This window comes from Carassius gibelio, chromosome B17, assembly GCF_023724105.1.
Source record: "Carassius gibelio isolate Cgi1373 ecotype wild population from Czech Republic chromosome B17, carGib1.2-hapl.c, whole genome shotgun sequence".
Lineage (NCBI taxonomy): Eukaryota > Metazoa > Chordata > Actinopteri > Cypriniformes > Cyprinidae > Carassius > Carassius gibelio.
In genome coordinates this window covers 25,781,857-25,803,661 of record NC_068412.1, presented here as the reverse complement: position 1 = coordinate 25,803,661, position 21,805 = coordinate 25,781,857, and the positions used below count along the sequence as shown (strand labels likewise).

General features: G+C 36.2%; 1 protein-coding gene across 6 annotated transcripts in view; it reads right to left on the bottom strand.

Annotated features, from left to right (window-relative positions):
* Positions 1–21,805, bottom strand: part of LOC127976769 (nesprin-1) — a 94,162-nt gene that overhangs the window by 9,482 nt on the left and 62,875 nt on the right. For 3 of the 6 annotated variants that reach the window (XM_052581421.1, XM_052581419.1, XM_052581422.1), the window contains 40 exons: positions 20,722–20,856; positions 20,457–20,557; positions 20,199–20,376; positions 19,124–19,255; positions 18,816–18,965; positions 17,699–17,908; positions 17,521–17,622; positions 16,983–17,102; positions 16,629–16,829; positions 16,365–16,538; positions 15,732–15,863; positions 15,367–15,563; positions 15,137–15,269; positions 14,415–14,597; positions 14,130–14,279; positions 13,756–13,932; positions 12,552–12,707; positions 12,305–12,460; positions 12,019–12,189; positions 11,805–11,938; positions 11,426–11,630; positions 10,202–10,384; positions 9,983–10,129; positions 8,983–9,137; positions 8,712–8,859; positions 8,436–8,530; positions 8,103–8,337; positions 7,832–8,026; positions 6,864–6,989; positions 6,639–6,794; positions 5,920–6,078; positions 5,621–5,787; positions 4,250–4,412; positions 3,979–4,166; positions 2,963–3,113; positions 2,704–2,886; positions 1,981–2,118; positions 1,707–1,898; positions 180–513; positions 1–69 (listed from right to left, as the gene is read on the bottom strand). In XM_052581421.1, the coding sequence (XP_052437381.1) occupies positions 1–69; positions 180–513; positions 1,707–1,898; positions 1,981–2,118; positions 2,704–2,886; positions 2,963–3,113; positions 3,979–4,166; positions 4,250–4,412; positions 5,621–5,787; positions 5,920–6,078; positions 6,639–6,794; positions 6,864–6,989; positions 7,832–8,026; positions 8,103–8,337; positions 8,436–8,530; positions 8,712–8,859; positions 8,983–9,137; positions 9,983–10,129; positions 10,202–10,384; positions 11,426–11,630; positions 11,805–11,938; positions 12,019–12,189; positions 12,305–12,460; positions 12,552–12,707; positions 13,756–13,932; positions 14,130–14,279; positions 14,415–14,597; positions 15,137–15,269; positions 15,367–15,563; positions 15,732–15,863; positions 16,365–16,538; positions 16,629–16,829; positions 16,983–17,102; positions 17,521–17,622; positions 17,699–17,908; positions 18,816–18,965; positions 19,124–19,255; positions 20,199–20,376; positions 20,457–20,557; positions 20,722–20,856 (6,481 nt within the window). Of the gene's footprint in view, positions 70–179; positions 514–1,706; positions 1,899–1,980; positions 2,119–2,703; positions 2,887–2,962; positions 3,114–3,978; positions 4,167–4,249; positions 4,413–5,620; positions 5,788–5,919; positions 6,079–6,234; positions 6,369–6,638; positions 6,795–6,863; positions 6,990–7,831; positions 8,027–8,102; positions 8,338–8,435; positions 8,531–8,711; positions 8,860–8,982; positions 9,138–9,982; positions 10,130–10,201; positions 10,385–11,425; positions 11,631–11,804; positions 11,939–12,018; positions 12,190–12,304; positions 12,461–12,551; positions 12,708–13,755; positions 13,933–14,129; positions 14,280–14,414; positions 14,598–15,136; positions 15,270–15,366; positions 15,564–15,731; positions 15,864–16,364; positions 16,539–16,628; positions 16,830–16,982; positions 17,103–17,520; positions 17,623–17,698; positions 17,909–18,815; positions 18,966–19,123; positions 19,256–20,198; positions 20,377–20,456; positions 20,558–20,721; positions 20,857–21,109; positions 21,155–21,805 lie in introns of those variants that run through there. The other 3 variants (XM_052581418.1, XM_052581423.1, XM_052581420.1) reach the window with 3 other exon arrangements.

Below are 21,805 nucleotides of genomic sequence, written 5' to 3'. Positions count from 1 at the left end.
CAGCGCTGGACCTCAGAGCTTGCTCAGTAAGTTTTAGATATGCCTCAGGACTCTCTGGAATCTCTACATCTGAAAGAAACATATGCATGCATACAATACAAACATGATTGAATGCTGACCCACACTAACATCATCTGCTACAGCCACCAGTTTATTCTCTCTCAAGATCTCACACTGACCCGAGAGGGCAGACGCTGAGCCCTGCAGGTATCCGTCTTCTCCCTGTTCTCCTGGTTCGGAGGACAAGGCTCTGCTGGCGCTCTCCAGACCCCGGCTCAGGTCGTAATCGTGGTCCCACTCCAGAGGGATGGAGTCCACGCTGGCTGGAGTGTCTCGGCCCGAGCGTTCGGCCCGTAGAGGAGCGGCCAGCGACGCAGAGCGACTGGACGAGGGCAGAGGCGACAGAAAACCATCGCCCAGACGCTCACTCCAAGGAAAGCTGGACACGTCAGCAGGCTCGTCCAGATCAAACTCCCGGTCCGAGGACGAGACGTCATGTTCATCGTCTGTGAGCTGGATAAAGAAGAAGAATTCACAGTGGTTTGTGGGATCGAAACCTTGACTGAACTGATTAAAGTGGATGAAATAAAATGGGACCCTGGACCACAAAACCAATCATAAGGGTCAATTTTTTGAAACTGAGATGTATGCATCATCTGAAAGCTGAATATATAAGCTTTCCATTGATGTGTGATGAAAATCTGGAATCTGAGGGTGCAAAAAAATCTAAATAGTGAGAAGATCGCCTTTAAAGCTATCCAAATGAAAAAGTTCTTAGTATTAAAAAAAATAAGTTTTAATATATTTACATTAAATATATTAATTTACTAAACATCTTCATGGAACATGATCTTTACTTAATATCCTTATGATTTTTGGCATTAAAAAAAAATCAACAATTTTGACCTATACTATGTTTTTTTGGCTATTGCTACAAATATACCCCAGAGACTTAAGACTGGTTTTGTGCTCCAGGGTCACACATGTCCAAAAATGCTAAACAAAATATGTACATATAAAATGTTTGACTGAATGAATTAATAAATAAAAAGTAAACAAAAAAGACAATATAATTGAAAAAGGTTTATTTAAATGTGAAAATAAAATAAAATAGAATAAAAAAAAGGAATTAATGAATAAGGTAAAGAATATAAAGAAATATTAAAATATGAAAAAATCTAATAAATTTATTAATAAATATATAAAGATAAATAATAGTACAGTAGTCAAAAAAAAAGGTAAATTAATTTTTTTAGATATACATAAATATGAAAATAAATAAATGTAAACAAATAAATATAAATTGGTAAATATAAACAAACAAAAAGTAAACAAATAACTGTTAATATAAATAAAGATAAAATAAAATAAAATGAATGAATGAAAATAATAAAAATCTAAACATACACAAACGTAAATATAAATAAAAATATAAACAAATAAAAAAATCTATAAATGAATAAGTAAATAACTAAATAAATAAATAAATAAAAGAAGGAAGTCATAAATAAAAAGGTAACTATAAATTAAAATGGTACATATAAATATGAAAATAAATATAAACAAAAAAACTAATGTATAAATAAATAAATAAATAGGTTTGTAGATAGGTACATATAAATAAATCTGAAAATGAAACAAATTGAAAAAGAATGGAAGAGTCCTCCAGTATCAGTCAGAAAAAGCATCTGATGTAATTAAAGTACCGGTAATCGTGTAAGTTTCTTGTAGTAGCGCTCCACATGTCCAAACACGTCCTGGCAGTAACGCTGCAGTTCTTCAAGCTCTTCCTCGATCACAGCAGCATCGATCGGCTCGCTCTTTTCCAGAAGAGCTTCACCCTGCTGGAATATGTGGTCAATCTTGGCTGTGTTCAGAGTGATCTCCTGCTGGAACGCCTGGACGCAGAAGAAAACCTCCATCAGAGGATGACACAGGAGATACTGAGAACACATGCAGTGATAAAGGCCAGAGAGATACCTTCAGCTGTTTGAGTTTGGCCTGGATGTCCCACTCGGAGAAATGCTCAATGTTGGTTAACTGCAGGTCCATCTCTGTGAGCCAGACCAAGATACAGTCTCGTGCCGTCTCAAACTCCTCCCGCTGACATATAAAGTGCTGCGGAGGAAATCAAAAATCAGATTCAAAGAAGAAGCCCAATTGCATTTTCTAATCATTAATATTATTACAAAAGATATATATTTTTTTTAAACAGCTCATTTACGAATTACGAATTATATTATGTATGTGTGTGTATATATATATATGCATTTATGATTAATTATATTATGTATGTGTGTGTGTGAGTGTGTATATATATATATATATATATATATATATATATATATATAAATATATATATATATATATATATATATATATATATATATATATATATATATATATATATATGCATTTATGATTAATTATATTATGTATGTATGTGTGTGTGTGTGTGTGTATATGTTTAAAAAAATTATATTGAACTATTTATTTAAAGTAAATACAACATGTAAAAGTTAAACTATATTATTGCTGGATATTGTTCTGCATTTGATAAATTATCTTTGAATCAACTTTAAAAAAAGCAAAGACAGGCAGTTCTTTCACAGATTTGTGTTATTATAATATGTATCAAAGTGATGAGTCTGTAAGCATCAATTGAGTTGATGTTGGTGTAAAAGGAATCAGGGAGCTCTGTACCTTTAGCCTGCGTAGGACGGAGGACACTCGTCTCTGCAGGTTGTCCCAGCGCTGGTTGGCGTTGTGGGTCATTTCTCTCAGACTACAGGCCGCGTCGGTGCGATTCTCACGTGCCAGGCGCTGATACTGTTTATTGATCAGCTCCAGCTGCGTCAAACCTTCATGCACCTGCCGCTGGAACGTCTACAGAAACACAGAGCGTTAATATCATAAATCTGAGTTTAACAACACTACATTCATTCAGTCTGGGTGATCTCACCTCAAAATTCTTGAGCTCCTCTTTGGCAACAGTGTAAAGGACACCTGAAGAGTTTGGCAGCGCGGCTGTCTTCTCCGACGACATGAGCCACTCGTCCAAGTGAGAGAAATCATCCAGAAACTTCTGCCAGAGACGCCACGTCTCCTCAATCCTTTCAAAGAGCAAAGTTTAGGTTTACATTTGTCATTTAGCAATTATGGTACAAAACTAGTAAAAAATAAACTATAAAAAATTATTTTAATAGTTATAATTATTGAAATAAAACTGCAATAGATTGACATTAAAAATATAAAGTGCTGAGCAGAATTTGTTTAAATTTGTAATTAAGCACAATTATGATATAAAACTATTAAAAATAAACTTTAAAAATGATTTTCATTAATTGAAATAAAGCTGCAATAAAGCTGAAATACATTAACATTAAAAATATAAAATGCTGAGCAAAATTTGTCATTAAACAAAAATTTTTTTATTAAACAATTCAAAATAAACATGAAAGCTGAGAGTGTTCAAATAAAATAAAATACAAAATATAAAAGGTTTAAATTTGTCATTAGTCACATGAACAACAACACAAAGGTGAATTGTTATCATTAAATGTAAGTATAAATAAAACTATTAAAAATCATTTTCATTCATTGAAATAAGGCTGCAATAAAGCTGAAATAGATAAAATAACAAAAAAATATATACAATTATAAAACAAAATATAATATAAACACAGGAAAAACTAAATTTAGAAACGTTGCTTTGGGAACTAACTGAAATAAAACAAATGTAAGATGAACTGATAAAATTAGTAAAACTGAAACGGAAATAAAAAAACTATAAAAACAATTATTTTCATTAATTGAAATGAAGCTGCAATAAAGCTGAAATAGATTAACATAAAAATATATATATATATAAAAATGTAGAGCAAAACTTTTTTAAATGCTAAAGATCAAAGCTAAATATAAATATAAAAATAAAATGAAATGAGAAATAAAAGGATGCGGTGCGGTTGATGGTCGTACTTGAGTCTCCTCTCCATGGACATGGCACAGATGCTCCTCCAGCGGCGGTCCAGGCTGCGTGTGGCCTGCTGGATGGAGTCACACTCGGCGTCTGTAGCACACGCGTCACAGTCGTGCAGCAACACCTCACACAGGTTCAGCACAGACGCCACACCTGTGCTGTGCTTCTCGATGTCTCTCTGCAGCTCCTGAACCAAGGCCATGAATAATGCTTCATCCGAATGCTTTCAGAATGCAGTGTGTGTGTGTGTGTGTGTGTGTGTGTGTGTACCTGCTGTAGATCTAGTTTCCTCTGGATCTCCTGGTAGTCGCAGGTGTCGTACACGATGGGACGGGACAGTTCGGTCTCGATGTGGCCGAGCCAAGAGCGCAGGCTATTCATGTTCTTATCCAGCTGCTGAACGGCCACTAAAGTCTCCCGCAGCTTCTTCACCCTGAACACACACACATATTATCAGCCTTTTCACAATACAATATATTGTCTACATATATACTATCTTACATCAGGGTTATTATAATTATAGTGATAGTTACAATCAGTGAATATACACACTGCTCTTAAAGCTGTGGTAGGGAACTTTTGACGCTCTAGTGGTTAATAAACAGAACTGCTTGCGTCTTGCGGAAGAACATCGTAGCCGGAACTACTTCTCTCTGTTTATGTCTATGAAGAATCACAAAGGTACTGGGTTACTCCGCTGAAGCAATCTAAAATAGTCCGAATATAAACACTTATTATAGGTGCACCCTAGTGATTCAGGACAAGCTAAAAACACGGTTTGGAAAATGGATTCATGGTGTACTCGCTTATTATATACATTTTTCTACATTTTGAACACAAACAAAGTTACGGACCGCAGCTCTGATTGGTTGTTTCTTAATGGGAGCGGATGCATTCCTGCAAATGGCAACAGGACACTGGGAGGAGCCAGAGGAGCTTGATTTATTCACAGATTATCTGTCTCATATTCTACTGTCAGGACATAATGACAGGTTTAACAAATATGTAAAAAATATTTTTTTACAAAAGTTACCTACTGCAGCTTTGAGGACGACATCTAATACAGCACATTTAAAAATGTTTGTTCACCTTTATTTATCTACGTAATTTGATTAAGAATCATTTTCTTCTTTACAAGATGGACTGGTCTGGTATAGACCGATTAATTGGATGCTCATTTTGAAAGGGTCACTTGTGTTTTAAAATCTGCTGACCTAAAGCTGTTTTGCATTGACATATTTTCATGGCAATTTACTACAGAATTATCATTAATAAAATATGTCCATTCTCATTACTGTGATGCAAAAAATATCATTTACAGTAAATACATTATACGTAACAAAAAAAGACAAATAAAACATGATCAAATCAAATAAAATATAAACATCTTATTTATAATTCTAATAAAGCTTATTTGATCTAAACTAGTTGCCAAGGCAGCATTTCTCACTTCCATTTAGTGACTTGATGTACTAAAATTACAACTAAAACACAAATTCAAAAATCACATACGTGACAAGAAATAATTATTAAAAATGAATAAAACCCACAAAATTCCAAAGAATTACAAAATGAAATTATTAAAATCTAAAAGGAAATGTGATGAAATAGTGCTGATAATCGCGGTGTGTGTTCCAGTACCTGGCCCCAATGAGGTCGAGCAGGTGCTGCCAGCGTTCGTTGACTTTCCCCAGTTTGTGTTGGATGTCTGAGGCTTTGCTCTCATGACTGGCCCGAGCTAAACGTTCACCCAGCTGCTGGAGATCCTGTTTATTCTCCTGAACCACCGCCACCTCTTCCTGATAGTCCTGAGAGACAAGGAAAAACATCCGCGCTATGAGTAACAGTCTCTCTCTCTCTCTCTCTCTCTCTCTCTCTCTATATATATAAACATTCCACACACTGTATAACACAAAAGACATGTAATATTTAATCGCTACCTTTCGTAGTTTCTCGATCATCTCTTCGATGCTGATGTCTCCATTCTGGGATACTTTGCTTTCCATCTGCGTCAGCCATTCACACAGCTCCTTGTATTTATCATTGAAGATGGCCCATTCATTCAGCTTCTCACTCACCTGCTGCCTGCGCAGACACAGCTGCACACACACACACACACACACACACGGCTGAGCATTTAAACCAAATCTAATTACATTCAATTAAATATTAAGGCACAAAGTCTCTCTGTATCTCTATAATGTACAGTTACATGTTCCCAAAATCAGACCATAAAGACAGAAGGGCATTCTTACCAGAGCGCCAGTAAAAATAAAGCATGAGTGAAGAGTTTCTGACAGCCTGTGCCTACATTTAAATGTGTCTACGGAGATATCAAACATACGCTCACTTCCTGTGGTGCCTCAGCTCACGCACCGGATGCCACAAACACAGAAGGTGCATAAAACTCTTCATGCTTTGCATTTAAGTTTCACTTTGAGCGCTTAGAAATTGCTCTCTACTACCAAAAACATATAATAATATGTTCTGCAAAGCAAACTTTGATGCAGTGATTTATGGATGGTGTTAGAAAACCTAATGAGCTTCCTATGGAGCCCAGAGAGCATTAGTTTGACCTCTAGGAAGGTTTTGAAAGCGTTTGCACCAAGCATGCAGGCATATGTAGTGAAACAGCGCCACCTAATGGTTAGATGTGTACCTGGTGACAGATCTCCTCCCACTGGCGGTGCAGGAGCTCAATGCGTTCCTGCAGCACGCGCAGATCCTCAGGACTGATGAAACTGGACAGAGACTCTCTCAACACCGTCAGATGGGTCAGATCCTCCTTCCAGCCGTCAAACATGCTCTCCAGGTCCTGCAGGATATGGGCGTTTATTATGTCGCATCATTCCATAGTCATTCACTGAATCTGAAGTCTGCATACCTTGCAGCGCATCTGTTCAGACTGAAGCTCCTCATTGCGATCTGGAAGCGGCTGGGACAGCTGGCGTTTAAAAGCTCTTAGTTTCTCCAGAGATCCCCCGATACCTTTTTCACATCTCTCCCAATCCTACACACATTTTGAAACAAGTCAAGTAGGTTCTGGGTACATAAAACATAATATTAACAATTACAGTATCATGCATTGCTGTACCATGAAAAAAAGAAGAAGATTTAAACTCATTAGGCTAGAGATGTAGACAAACTCATGCAGACGTGTCTGAGAGCAAAATAACCCCTGGAACCATTGGATAGAAATATTTGACAGAATTACGGTGACAGTAAAAGTACAATCAAATTTAGAATAAACAAAAAAAAAACACCCTATTTTAGAATTAAAATTCTAAAATTTTTATATATTAGTTTTACATTTTCATCTGGATTTTAGTAAAATTTTTAGTAATTAGGTTATGCTTATTACATTTTTTAAATATCTCAGATTTTTTAATTAATTTATTATTTTACTTGAAAACAAGAACTAGCTTATTCAAAATAAATCTAACTCTAATCTAAAATATAAAAATGTTATTAAAGGTAACAAAATATTTTTTTTCCTTTCATTTTCAGTTGACTATAATAATACTGGTATTAGTATTTTAACTTGTATTTTAATATTATTATTATTAACTAATATTTATTTGCGTTTTTATTTTTAATATTATTTATGATATTTATGTATATTGTCATCATTAATAAATGATGACAACAAATAATAATTATTTCCCATTATTATTATATAATGATTTTTTTCAACATCATTTTTTTTTTTCCGATTTCATCGATTTCCAGACTTTAAAAACACAATTAACAATATTTCCTGATATTTTTTCTTGTGGGATGAATAACTTTAAGAATATTCTGTAAGAAAAGAATCATTAAAATGAAGAGAACAGGTGGGATAGAGATCTGTACCCTGAGCAGGACGGCCAGCTCTTTCTTTTGTTCCTCCAGGCGGATGTTGGCATGTCTCCAGCGCTCCTGTATGTCGAGCAGCTCCTCTTGTAGAGCGGCTTCGGCTCGTGTGTCAGCGGACAGAAGCAGCTGTCTCCCTGCCTCCACCGTCAGGATGTAACTGCCCTGCTGTCTCAGCAGAACCTTCTCCCTCAGCTGCAGGATCAACAGAGCGTCAGGAGGGGGCGCTCACAGCCAGCACAAAAGCATATTAACGTCAAAGGATGCTTACCTGAACTGCATCCAGCATGGCTCGTGCCTGTTGCAGTGGCACAGGTGCACCCGCCTGCAGGGTCTCGGCCTGATGGGATGCTTCCACCAACCACTTCCTCAGCTTCTCCACCATGTCTCTGTAGCGCTGCCACTGCCGCAGGAGACTGTCTATGATGCCCCTGCGCTGCTGTGCCCGTCTCACCACCCCATGCCACTGGTTACTGAGCAGAGCCAGCTTCAGCTTGAACTCATCTCTGGAGACACGGGTCAGGTTCGATATGAGCGTTCAGTGTGTTCAGGTATATTGAATGCTAGTATCCTGCACATGCATATATCTGATGATGTCACTCACCTGTCGTCCACCTGTCCCTGCTCCAGCATGTGTTGGCCATCACTGATGATAGAGTGAAGGATCTGCTGTCTGCTGAACATCTCTGCCTGAAACAGCTGTAACATTGCGCATTTATTAGTATCTAGGCAAGGTTTGCAACTCCTAATTTGCTTTTTTGCTCCGGGTGTGTGTTCACTGCTGTGTGTGTGCACTTTGGATGGGTTAAATGCAGAGCACGAATTCTGAGTATGTGGCACCATGCTTGGCTCTATGTCACGTCACTTTTGTACGTCTCACCTCATGAGCTCTCTGCTGCTCCATCAGGCTCTGGAAGTTTCCGGAAATCTCCACGGTCAGTTTCTCCTCCGTCTGCACCAGGAACTCCATCCACGCCTCGCACTTCTCCAGAAAGGTCTGCTGCTGTAGTAGCAGCGCCTGAAGTTTGCTGAGAAGAGAATTGAGACAACAATATCTACTGTAGTGCTGTGTATTTCCACGAAGCCCAAAAAAAACCATGCAGGGTATTTAAGAGAGATTGAACCTCTCTTTATAATGAGCCTGAGCAAACCTGAATCTCTCAGTGGTCTGAGCCGAGGTGCTGGACCAGCTTCTGTTGAGGTTCTGCATGCGTTTGATCTCCGAGTCGTTGAGAGGGAGTCTGTAACCCAGATCATTCAGCCGCTCCAGATCCGGAGCCATACTGCTGAACTTCAGCATTTGTTTCTGCACAAAAACAACAACAACAAATAAACAAAAACACTGGTGGCCAATTCATATACTGGTCTGGTCAATTTAAGTTATTGCACAATTTCAGTTTTCAGATATTCTGTTATTTTGATAAAAAAGTAAATTAATTAAAAACTGCTTGAATTTTTTTCTTACATAACTTATAGAAGTACAGCAATTTTGTAAAACAAATAATTGAGTACATACAGCAGCAAAAAAAATTGGAACAAAGGAATTTGAATATAAATAGAAACATAAATTAAATCAACTGTGTCTGATATTTTGACTTCCAGTGTACATATCGACCACCTGATCCTGGGTTATTTCGCTATTATTAATATACTACAATAGTTTTCTGAATTACTGTAGCTTTTATTTTTCACATTTTAATTGTGATTTAATTTTGTTACGTGAATGATTTTAAATCATTTTAAAAATATTTTTTTTCAGGTTTAGTTTTAGTAATTGTTATATTTTTATTTAAGTTTTATTTGATGGTTATGTATGTATTAACCCCTACTGTAGTATTTATTAATATTCCAAATGAGCTTTATTATATTTAGATTTTAGATTTACATTTTTAGTCTTTTCATGTGCTTTAATGATTTTAATTCATTTTTTATTTCAGTTTTAATAATTTAATGGTTTCATCTCAAAATATTTTATTATTTATAATTTATAATTAATTATAACATTTTTTAAAACTATTTATGTTTTATTTTAGCTTTATTTAAATTCTTGTGAAACCAAATGAAATTGTTTTTGAAAACTATAACAACACGGATCAGATTTTTGAATATTTCAGGCATCCCAGCACAACCGAACTCTTCATTGGTGTATACCTTGAGTTCCTCCATGCGGTCCCGGATCAGTGACTGGTCCGAGGAACCGTTGGGATCCTGACCTTTCAGAACCTCCTCAGCTTCCACGATCCAGCGGGACAGAGAGTCCAACTGCTCATTAAACGTCTCATAGTCACGAACCCCAGCCTGGAGAGAAAACCCCTCAGTACCAAACACTCAAACACTCTGACAGGGCACTGAATGCTCTTCTTCACTCACCTGCAGCGCCACCTGCTGTCGGCTCAGGCTCTGCTCTACAGCACCGAGGCGTTGGGTGAGACACAGGTGGTCAGACTGGATGGAGGCCGCAGCTGAGGTGTCCACCTGCTGTTTGAGCTGCTCTCCCAGCTCCAGTAAAACCTGCAGAGACGCCTGGACGGGAGCCTGAGAGCGCAGCAGCTCCTGAGGGAACATGGGATCAGAGGAAAGCACTGGACTGATTAGAAAACAAAAACATGTACTTAAGTAGTTCCTGTTCAGAATTTATGATTAGTGCATTAGTGAACACTAAGGGTCCACAAACACTATTCACAAACCACTTCTGTATTCTACAGGGTTTACAGTAGAGGGTTTAAATCATAAATAATGTCCAGATATTCTTAATGCATCATAAACATATCTATAGTGCCATATACTACACAAAATAAACTTTTTTGTAATTATTTCTGTAATTGTAATTGTTTCATAACCACAGCTGTAATGCACGATACCTAACTTACTCATGGTAACCATTTTTAAACCATTAAATGTATAATGCATGATATGATTTATTTTTTATAGCATTGATTATGTGTTTTAATGCATTATAATACTTAGTATTACGTAAAAGTAAAATATTACAATGTAGTATAAGTTATAAGAGCATACGTCTCATTTAAGACATTAAAATCTTATCTAAAAATATTAAATTCATTAAAAATAATCATGGATGATTTAAATGCATCCATAGCTTGGATTGAGGATGAATATGAAATTCAGAATTTATGTTTAGTGCATTAGTGGAATACATAAACATTTATGAGAGTATATCACACAATTAATTGTAAGGCATTACATAAAAAAAAAAAACATTTGAAAAATGTATTGAAATTAATTAAAAAATAAACAATTGGATGTAGGTATTAATGATACTCCTGACAAACCAGAGAATATATCAGATAAAAGAAGTAACCGATCACTTGATAAATATGCAAAAATTGTCAAGTTCACGTATAAAAATAAAGTTTTGTTGCTACAGTACACAATAAGAATGATTCTTATGAAAGTGAACAATGAACATGTTAATAATCTGTAACACTGTACAATGAAGTCTCATTAACATTGACTCACAAACTAAAAAACAATGTTTTTGCAGCATTTATAAACGTTTGTTGTTCATGTTAGTGCATTAACTACTGTTAATGTTAACAGATACAACATAATCCAAATCAATATTAGACTCACAGCACAGTCTTGGATCCAGGTGGACACTTCCTCCTCGGTGATGTCTTTGTGGCTGGCTGTCTTCAGCATCTGGTTTGCTCTCTCCTCTAGTGTCTGGATGCTGGAGTCGCTCTGTCCATGAAGATCTTTATAGCTCTGCCACAGCTGCAGGAGAGCCTTACTGCTCTTCAGACGCTCCACGATCTCCTCCTGCAGACTGGTCCACCTGAAGACCACGAAACACCCTTCTATTACATCAACCTCGCTCACAAAACCACTCGAGCCTAAAAATGACTTTGCATTTGCAAGCTTGCAGTTTGGATTACAAACATGCATTTTTCAGATGATATGTTTTTCATTGTAGTCTTAGACCCACACATGAAAAAAATGAAAACTGCACCTGGCGTTAATGTCTTTGAGTGTGTTATTGAGCGTGTCAGACACAGACGGGTGACACTCCTCCAGAAGCTGATGTGTAACTGATCCAAACTTCCTCTGACTGCTCTCTTGCTTCTCAAGCTCCTCCTGCAGGTTCTACAGATGTCCAAGGAAACAATATGAGACATTTTCCACTTTAAATCCACGATTTGCAGATGAACTGGAACTTGTTTTACCTGCAGACTCTCCACCTGTAGCCGCGAAGCCTCCAGAGATCCTGTGAGCAGACGGTAGCGGGACACAGAGTAGCGTCCCTCCATCAGGTAGACGTTGATCTCTTCAGACGCTTGTTTGTATTGACTCCACTTGTCCTGGACAGACTCCAGACTGATCTTGAGCTGTCCGATCTGAAACACAGCAATACAAATACAACTGACATGCAGAAATCCAGATATAAACACTATACCCTTTCATAAAGATACTTGTAGAATCAGATTATGCTCTAATTAAAACAGTAAGTACCAGGTGGTCCAGATTGGCCCATGTGTTGTTCAGGGCTTGTAGAGACTCCATGACCACAGCACAGGCCTCGTCGGTCTTATTCTGGACGAGAGCACAAGCCTGTTCCTCCACTCTCTCCAGCTCCTTCTCCTTCTCTTTCAGCATCTCCTCCATCTCCTGAAGTGACAAAAAGAGAGAAATTCTGTATTCCAGTCATGGAGGTCATGTTGAATAAAAGAAGCACGCGTGTTTGGTCAACGGGTCAAACCTGGCAGTCTTTGAGAGCGTTCTGCACAGAGGATAAGTTCTCAATCCTGTGTTTTCTCTTGAGTCTGTCCTCCTGAGCGTTCAGCCATGCCTGAAGAGTCTGAACTTTACCCTCGTATTCAACCCAGGATTCTGACAAGCCTTCCAGATATTGTAACTGAAACAACAAAAAATGTGCGATACAATTTAGCAATAATGTACCAAATAGTAGCACTAATAATACATCTTTATGTAATCAAATTAGTATGCAAATATTACAATGGCATCATCACTGACATGCACTAAAAAATAAATAAAAAAAATTATATATATATATATATATATAATAATATTTTTATTTTAATTAATTAATATAAAATAAATTAAACTATTAAAGTGGTTCTCAATCAGAAGGCCTCATAAACCTTCCAAAATGCTAAGTTAATTACTAAAAATGCTTAAAAAACAAGATCAATTGAAATATATTTATTTTTATATTGTATTATATTATTGTATTATATTATTATATAATATAACATAATATAATATTATATTATATTATTTTTTATAGCAGAACATGCTGTTTTTTATCAGGAAACAAAAAATTTAATATGGATAATAATTTTTAAAATTAATAGTATATTTTCAAATATCCAAATATCTATTTTTTTTATAAACTGTATGTGTATGTGTTATTTAAATAAATTTACTATATATATATATATATATATATATATATATATATATAGAAAATATATATAGAACTGCTCAGAATTCAACTATCTACCAAAAGTCTGAATAGAGTTTGAAAACTGTATATAGTATGTATGAGCTGCATCTGGGGCCTCATTTATAAGATGTTGCAATGTTTGAAGTTTGAAAGTGCATGTACGTCTCTCTTTCAGATGTGAAATTATGAATTGCAAATGATCCTGAACTTGAGTGCAACTGTATAGTTTCAGCTCTCTGCCTTATAAACGACTCCTAATTCATGTCATTAACATATAAAAGATCACCAGACATCGTACAAATCCTATCATTTAGAACAGCGAGCTGCAAGAACAGCTTACATTTCCAAAAACCTGTGGAAAAAGGTCTGCTCTGACCCTGATGTGACACTAAGCACGTTTCCACATCAATGGCAGTTTTGAGAAATATGAGCGCTGGCATGGATTTGAGCGAATGCACACTATAAGATCACACACACACACTTCATGAAGTCTCACCCTCTCAGTGATACGTGTCTGCAGTGTTTGCCAGTGGCAGTTCATAGCGCCCAGTTTCTCTGCGAAATCTGTTTTATCACTGCGTTTGCTCTCCACATCCGCACCACTAATCTGGAGCACTGACTGATTGACAAAGTCCACAGTCAGCTGTTTGCAGTTCACATCCACTCTGAAGCCCTACAGAAAGAAAAAGACAACAGCATGGAGAAAACAGTTAGCAAAACATAAAAATTCATAATTACTCTTGTGTAGACTTCTGATGATCATCATGAAATCCAGTCCAACCAACAGATAACTTTGGAAAAATATATCCCACTTAAATACAACAGAGGTTTCGTAGACTCTAACAGGGGTAGAACCATAAATGCTTTCACCTTGTATCGCTGCAGGTACTCCTGGATGACCTTTGACCCAACAGCCCCTTTGAGATTCTCCTCATCCTCTTCTATCACTCTCTCCATCAATGACATCCAGTTCACGAGCTCAGCGATAGCGTGACGGGATGCTAGCTTATCCATCTGAGACTAAAACATCAAACATAAAGTATATCTTTAAAAAAACGACAGACTAAGAAAGATCTGACAGGACCAATGAACCCCAGAAGTGCAACGAATCCTATTTATTGGAGCAGATAAGCTTGTTTAGAGAGCAGTCGGTACCTGGTGGAGTTTTTCTTGAACTATGGGAATGCGGGCGAGCAGTTCGGACCACTGAGAGTCCAGATGGGCGAGTTCAGAGCGCAGGGACGTGGTGTCCATCTTCTTGAGTCTGAGCAGCTGGTTTCCCTCGTTCAGCACTGAGGCCTTCAGACTGGAGCGGCTCTCCACCTCCTTACTGAACTCCTGTACAGAAGACAAGAGGACGCATGAAACCACATGAAAGGAGCGACTTCCTCATGAACATGCAAAGATATTAATAATTAGTAATGATTAATTAAAGCTTCTTTTAATACATCTATTATACATCTAACTGTAATAATCTATAATAATAATTATATATGAATAAAAAATGTAATAAAAAACAATAAAAACATACATTTTTTTAAATAAATATGGTCCGAGACACTGAAAAAAAAAAAAAAAAAAATATATATATATATATATATATATATATATATATATTTACCTTTTTATTTTTTTTATCCCAGTTTCTCGGACCATATTTATTAAAAAAAATGATTATGTTTTTATTGTGTTTTATTTAATTTTATATATATATATATATATATATATATATATATATATAAATATATAAATATATATATATATAAAATAAAAACTTGAACCAGTGAGGTTTTCCAGTGAAACCACTTGAACAAATGTACCAACATCCCAAACACCCCATGCTTGTGATTTCTTAACACTGCACCAGTCTAACTAACCAGAAAAGCTGATAGCTGGTCTTTAACCGTCTCCAGTTCCTGAGGACCAGCAACAAACTGTGTGTTCCAGAACTCCAAGCGTTCCAGAGCTTCCTGTAGCCAGCGACTCAGTTCACCAGACTCACGCTTATACCTGTGACAGTCAAGCACATCTCATCATGAAGATTCTGAAATAAAATTAATAAAACAATGCATCGCTCAAAAAAAAAAAAAAAAAATCAGCTCCTGACCTGGTTGAGTGCTTCAGGATGGATTCCAGGTTCTGTAGCTCTTTGTTGATCTTGGTGGAGTTGTTGAGCCAGTGCTCGCCCAAAAGAGTGAGCTGGTTCTCCAGGCTGGAGCAGCTCACATAAGACAGAAGATGCTTGCCTTCCTCCAGCACCTGATGCAGCTTGTGTTGGTGCTCCGTCAGACTGGCTTTAAGGGCCTAACGAGATGATAATGGAAGGTCAAGTCGATCAGATACAGATCTGGTATGATCAGATTATCTATCCTAATGCACCGATCATACCCATGCTGGAAAGTTACTCTAGACTTCATTACAACTAATCCTAACAAAGGATGGACCATGAAGATTCATGACTTGATTACATACCTGATGGAGCTCTATTCTTTCCTCCAGTCTCTCCTCCGTCTCCTCCACCAGGCCAGCGGTCGGCAGACTGCCCTCCACAGCCTCTAGCAGTCGGTACAGGGTCTGATAGTCCGAAACTAGACGACTCCACGTCTGATAAAGTCAGAGGAACATACAAATACTAAAAACAGTTTCATACTTTTATGGGGTCGGCAGGGTATTTTAATTGCTTTGAAAGTCTCTTTATGGTCACCTAAACCACATTTATTGGATCAAACATGCAGTGAATATAGTACTATTGTGAAATATTATAAACATTTGAAATAACTATTTAAATACTATCTAAATATGTTGTGAAATGTAATTGTTTTCTGTAATGCAAAGCTGAATTTTCAGCATAAATACTCCAGCCTTCATGAATTAATTCTGGAACTGAACTCAGGAATTAATTCTGCTATGCTGATTTGCTATTTATGAAACATTTATTATTAATATAATATGTAAATATCTGTATTTTTTGTGGAAACCACAATGCATTTTTTTTCAGGACTTTTTGATGAACTGAAAGTTCAAATGAGCAGTATATATTTGCGATAAAAATCTTTTAACAATATGAATGTCTTTACTGTCTCTTTAATTTAGAAACGTTGTTACCTCCGAGATGCACTCCAGCTCAACTCCTTTCTTGTGCGCTTGCTTAAGCACATCCTGAGCCCGAGCTAGTGTCTCCTCCAGAGTCTGACGCTCGCGTGGCAAAACAAAGGCACTGCTTTTTTTGTAGAACGTCTCGGTGAGGACCGTGTGCCATTCTAAGCCTTGGAAAAATTCCTGGAAATGAAACATTTGGAGACATGTGAGGATCAGAAGGACAAGCGCTATCTTTTAGACAAACAAGACGTAGTTGGGTGTTTGGTGTACCTTGTGTTTGTCTAGAAGGTTGTGCACATCCTCTACTGAGTTGGCGATCATCTTCTGGTCCGCGTTCATCTTATCTTGGGCCGTGTCCACCAGATCAATTAGATCCTGCAGAACTCGTTCATACTGATTCTTCAGTGCCATGTTCTGGTTCAACCCGCTCCGTCGAGAGCCCACCGTCATCACCAGCTCCTCATAAGCATCCTGTCCAGAACACACAGACCACTTTGAGAAGATTCAGCTATTTTATTTCTAAACCAGTATAACTTGGGACTACTTCATATGCTTCTGTTTTCAGAGTTATTGAGAACACAAAAGTGTTTGACAGATTTGTTGACATCATTGATTGCTTGTTACCTGTAGCTTCAGCAGCTCATTGGTGGAGAACTGGTCCAGCTGTAGCTCCGCCCCTCTGGCTTTCAGCTCTGTTATTCTGTGCTCAAAGTCTTTCAGCGTCTCCTCTGCTTCTGCAATGATCTGTCAGAACAAAAGTGAGTTCACTGTGATATGATTGGATGCACTGTAAACTGTTAACTAAAACTACACAAAGAACAGCTAAAAAATTTATCTACAAAATAATATGTGAATATAAGACAAAAATGTGAAATGCTGGCAACTAACTGAAATTTTTTTTTTAAGTTGAAGAACTAAAATAATAAAAACTGAAATAATAAATAGTGAAATAGAAATAGAAATATAAAAGAACCTAAACGAAAAAATAAAAATTTTCAAAATATTAATAAATATTATAATAGTATACAGATAAAACTGTAATGGAATACTACTACAATCACTGTTAATAAATATGACAACATCTAAAATTGAAATAAAATTAGTAATTGGTAATTATTTTAACGCATTCATTAATAATCAAATATGAATTATTCTTTCTTACTTCAATCTGTTTAGTTGTTGTGTGATCAAGCACTCCTGCCATTTTCTGGATAATCTGGAACTTGCTTTCACTGAGCGCTGTAAAGAGATGCTGCAGCTCCGTCTGAAAAGAAACAGGAACTGAGATGATGTTACTGTGCTGCATTGTTGAACAGAACTGAGCGATGCCTGATTCCCACCTGGAAAGCTGTGAGCTCCCGCATCCTGCTCCTCATGGTGTCACAGCGGCGGTCCAGTGCTGAGTCCAGAGCTCCCAGACGTCGAGTCAGACAGTCGAGGGTGTCCTTCATCAGGGTCTGCTCATCCTCAGAGAGTCCCACAGAGCCGACTATCAGCCCCTCGCTTCGGCTGAGCTGCCTCGTCACCTCCGTCACTTCTTTACCCAATGTCTGTAATGCAAGGAAGTGTTTGACAATTTAACTAATTTATACATGTATGCATTATCAGATGCTTTTATTCAAAACAGAAGTATACGTAATAATGATATTTAAAAATTGTTAGCCTGCATGCACTGTAAGTCGCTTTGGATAAAAGCGTCTGCTAAATGCATAAATTTAATTTTAAATTAAATTAAATTAAATTTAATTCATCACAGTGCCAACAATATCCTTTTACTTTTCACTATTAGCAGTGTTGCTACTGTGAAGTAAAACTATTAAAAAAAATGTATTCATTGAAATAAAATAAAATAATAAAAAATTAATATTATTATTAATATATTAGACAAAAAAACATAGAAATGTTGCTCTGGCAAGTAAAATTACTAAAACTAAAAAAACAAATACAATTTTACAAAACTGCTAAAACTCAACTAAAATGAAAAAGAAAACTATAACAATTAATAAATACAGTAATAGTATATAAAACAAAACTGACTATTAGGAAACCTTTAGTACTTAAGCATGTATATAAACAGATGGGGAGCAGCGGCCCAAAAATCTCTAATTAAAAATATTAATTTATACTATAAATTTTCTAAAAATACTGGAATTATACAAAAAGAAATATCTACTTAAAATGGCTAATATTATAAAAATTAATAACTTTAAGAATTTAAAAAGATGTAAAAAATCGAGAATAATTTAATCCAATTTTAAGAATTCCATGTAATTTCCAGGCCATAAGAAATATATATATTTCTTAAATATATAAATATATACATATAAAGACTACTGAGGTGCATTTCTATTTCTATGTCAGAGCACTGAATGTGGGCAATAGGACCTGGCATTCTTCTAGAGGAAGGCTATCTGTCTCACAGTAAATCAGTTATTAGCTAGTAAGATCTGTTCAGACCTCGTGGTTGGAGAGCTGCGTCTCAGCGTTCTCCATCAGCAGCACAGGGCCAGCAAACAGTGTGTTCTCCACATCATCCACCCACGAGGACGTGGCTGTGACTGCTGAATAAAGCTGCTGCTCCATCAGAACGACCTCTCGCTCTGTGGCCTGCACAAACCATCAGACATAACCTAGTGTTTACCATGACACCAACGACACACACACGTCAGTAACTCAAGAACGAACATTATCAGTGATTCTACCGTGGTCAAAGGGTGTAAACATTCAGTCACAACTGTTTGTATCAAAAAGTCAGAAGTGTCTACCTGAGGAGTCATCTCCTTTGCTGTCTGACTGAATTCATTGTGCAGAGACATCAGGTTGGACTTGTCCTGGACATGAGTCTCTCTCTTATAGACCGGAGCTGCAGTCTTCACACAAGCAGTTCTGGAGTAAAACTGTTTCACCAACAAAGGCAGTTTCTGATTATTACAACAGTTATGCAGTAATATTCCCTGAAGGACAGCCAGGCAACAAAAAGAATAGTGCTAAAGTTTAACATAGACTGATAAAAAGAGAGGAAAAGAGAGGAAAGACTAATCTGGTTATTTCAAGGAAATGCATGAACTGGTCAAATTATATAAAAGCATCTGCCAAGTGCGTAATATTCAGCATGCAGATTAGGATTTTAAAAACTATCAGTTTATCAAAAAATAATCATTGATTTTTTTTGTATGCTCATATTAATTCAAAGACTTCATGGAAGAAATCAATTTGTCACACTTTATGAATTTTGTGATCTGCAAAAAAATGTATGCATTTGAAGCTAAAAACTTGAAGCTAAAAAGAGTTCATGCTTCTCGTCATCTACCCTCTTACATTTCAGTGATGTGAACTAGTGTTGAGAGAAACAAAGCTTTTTTAAAACTTTGAATCAAATAAAGCACTTGCTTCAAAAATGATTCATTGTTTCAACACAGTTGAAAATGTTGGTCAAAATGGTGTAAAAGCAACAAAAACTAACATGCATAAAACACTTTTTTTTACAACCAACTGCATAAGTTTAGTTATAGTATAATCTCTAAAAAATACAATTTAATATGCAATATCTTGTATGAGATGTGTTCATTAAATATATTTACAGGTCTTGTTTTGTTTGTTTTATGGAGATCTCGATTAATCAGGCAAAATATTTCCAATTAAAATGTTTAATTTTAAATTTATAAAACCGCTAAAAAACATTGAGACTGGTTCATGGGTTCACACAGGTCATCCCCTAATGACGAACCGATTTAATTTAATGCTAAAGATTTAAGACGTGAAGGAACTTTGTTAGTTTGACACACTCTGAATCTCAAAGCTTGTGAAGCTTCATGTGAACACAGTAAGGAGTCACTGTACCGGCTGTTTGCTGTCTTGCTCCAGCGTGTTCATAAGGAGCTGTAGTTTAGTGGCCATGTCTTTTTTTAGACTTTCCCATCTCTTTCTCCTCTGTTTCTTCACGGCCTGGACGTCTCCCTCCTGCTCCACATCAGGCGAGAGGATCTCTGTCGCACTGCAGAACATCTGACAGACAGAACTGTGAAGAGAGAGTCAGAGATGTAAACGTTTGAGGGAACAGTTATATTCCAGTAAGATGTAAGAGAAGTGCTATTGTACCTGGCTCTGACGGGTGACGCCTGCTGGGTGAGGATTTCCTCTCCACGACTCGCTACAGATTTCAACAGCTTCTTCTGCTCTGCAAGTTGCTCTTCAAGCTCCTGAATGAACAATATTATCATTCCTTGTTTAGCAGATGCTTTCTTGATGAATGCGACAACTACAGGTTCAGTCCCAGTGGAAGACACGATGTTGATAGTTCTAGATCCATTATTATTATTTTTTTTTAGACCACAAAACTACTGTCTTGTAACATGTGATATACCTTCTGCTTCTGGAGGGTGTCCTGGTGCTGTAGGCTGCGTGTGGAGCGGGCCTGGGCCAGCCAGTCCTGCATGTTTGGACCCTGGGAGAGACTGGAGTCTGATTCACTGGAGTCTGACGGCTCCTGGAGGGAATCCTGCAGGAGAGGGAAAATGAAAAATAGTTGGATTAATAGTCACGAATATCGAAAACCATATTGCTGAAACTCAATCATGATCATAAAATCAAACGATCATCCTATTACAAATCATTCTGCAGTATTCTTTTATATAATAGCAGGAAAAAAGGAAGCCGTGCAGGAGATTTTCATATTTAGACCGAACCCAGTGCTGCTGAATTATTCTGCACATAGAGTGACAAGCAAAAGAGCTGAGATATATTATTATTACACTTCCTCTTTGAGGGCCTTTCAACTCCTCCCAAATTAAAGTCGCCTGCAGGACATAAAAGACAAACCGTTTAGAGAATCTCACAAAAAAAAAAAAACATGTCTTGATCATTTTTTATTTTATTATAGAATATCTATTTTCTGTTTACTTTAGTATTTTATTATAATAACATTATTAAAATTTAAATAATAATATTAAAATAATATATTATACAAACAATATAAATTATATTTAATTTTAATAAATGCCATTTTTGTAATAATCAGTTTGTTTGCATTGAAATATTATTTTTAATTACATTTCAAAATCATGAATTAAACTTTACTTAAGAAAAACTCTTTATGAGTTTTCTAAAACTGTAAAAACTATAACCGTTTCTCTACAAAACATTTTAATTAATTGTTTTTAATTAATTAATATTTTATTTTAATATGTCTTATTCTTTAAATTATGATTTTATTGTAATTTGCTTTTATTTCGTTTTTTTTAATTGCTTTTATTGCTTTCATGCTTACTTTACATAAATATTTTTATTCTCACCTGTGAACCATGTTAAGATTCAATTTATTAAAAAGAGTCTACATAAAGTTTATTATTATTATTATTATTATTATTATTATTATTATTATTATGTATCATGATAATACTATGTGTTTTTAGGCATTGTAATACTCTTTTTATTTTCTTGGAGCACCA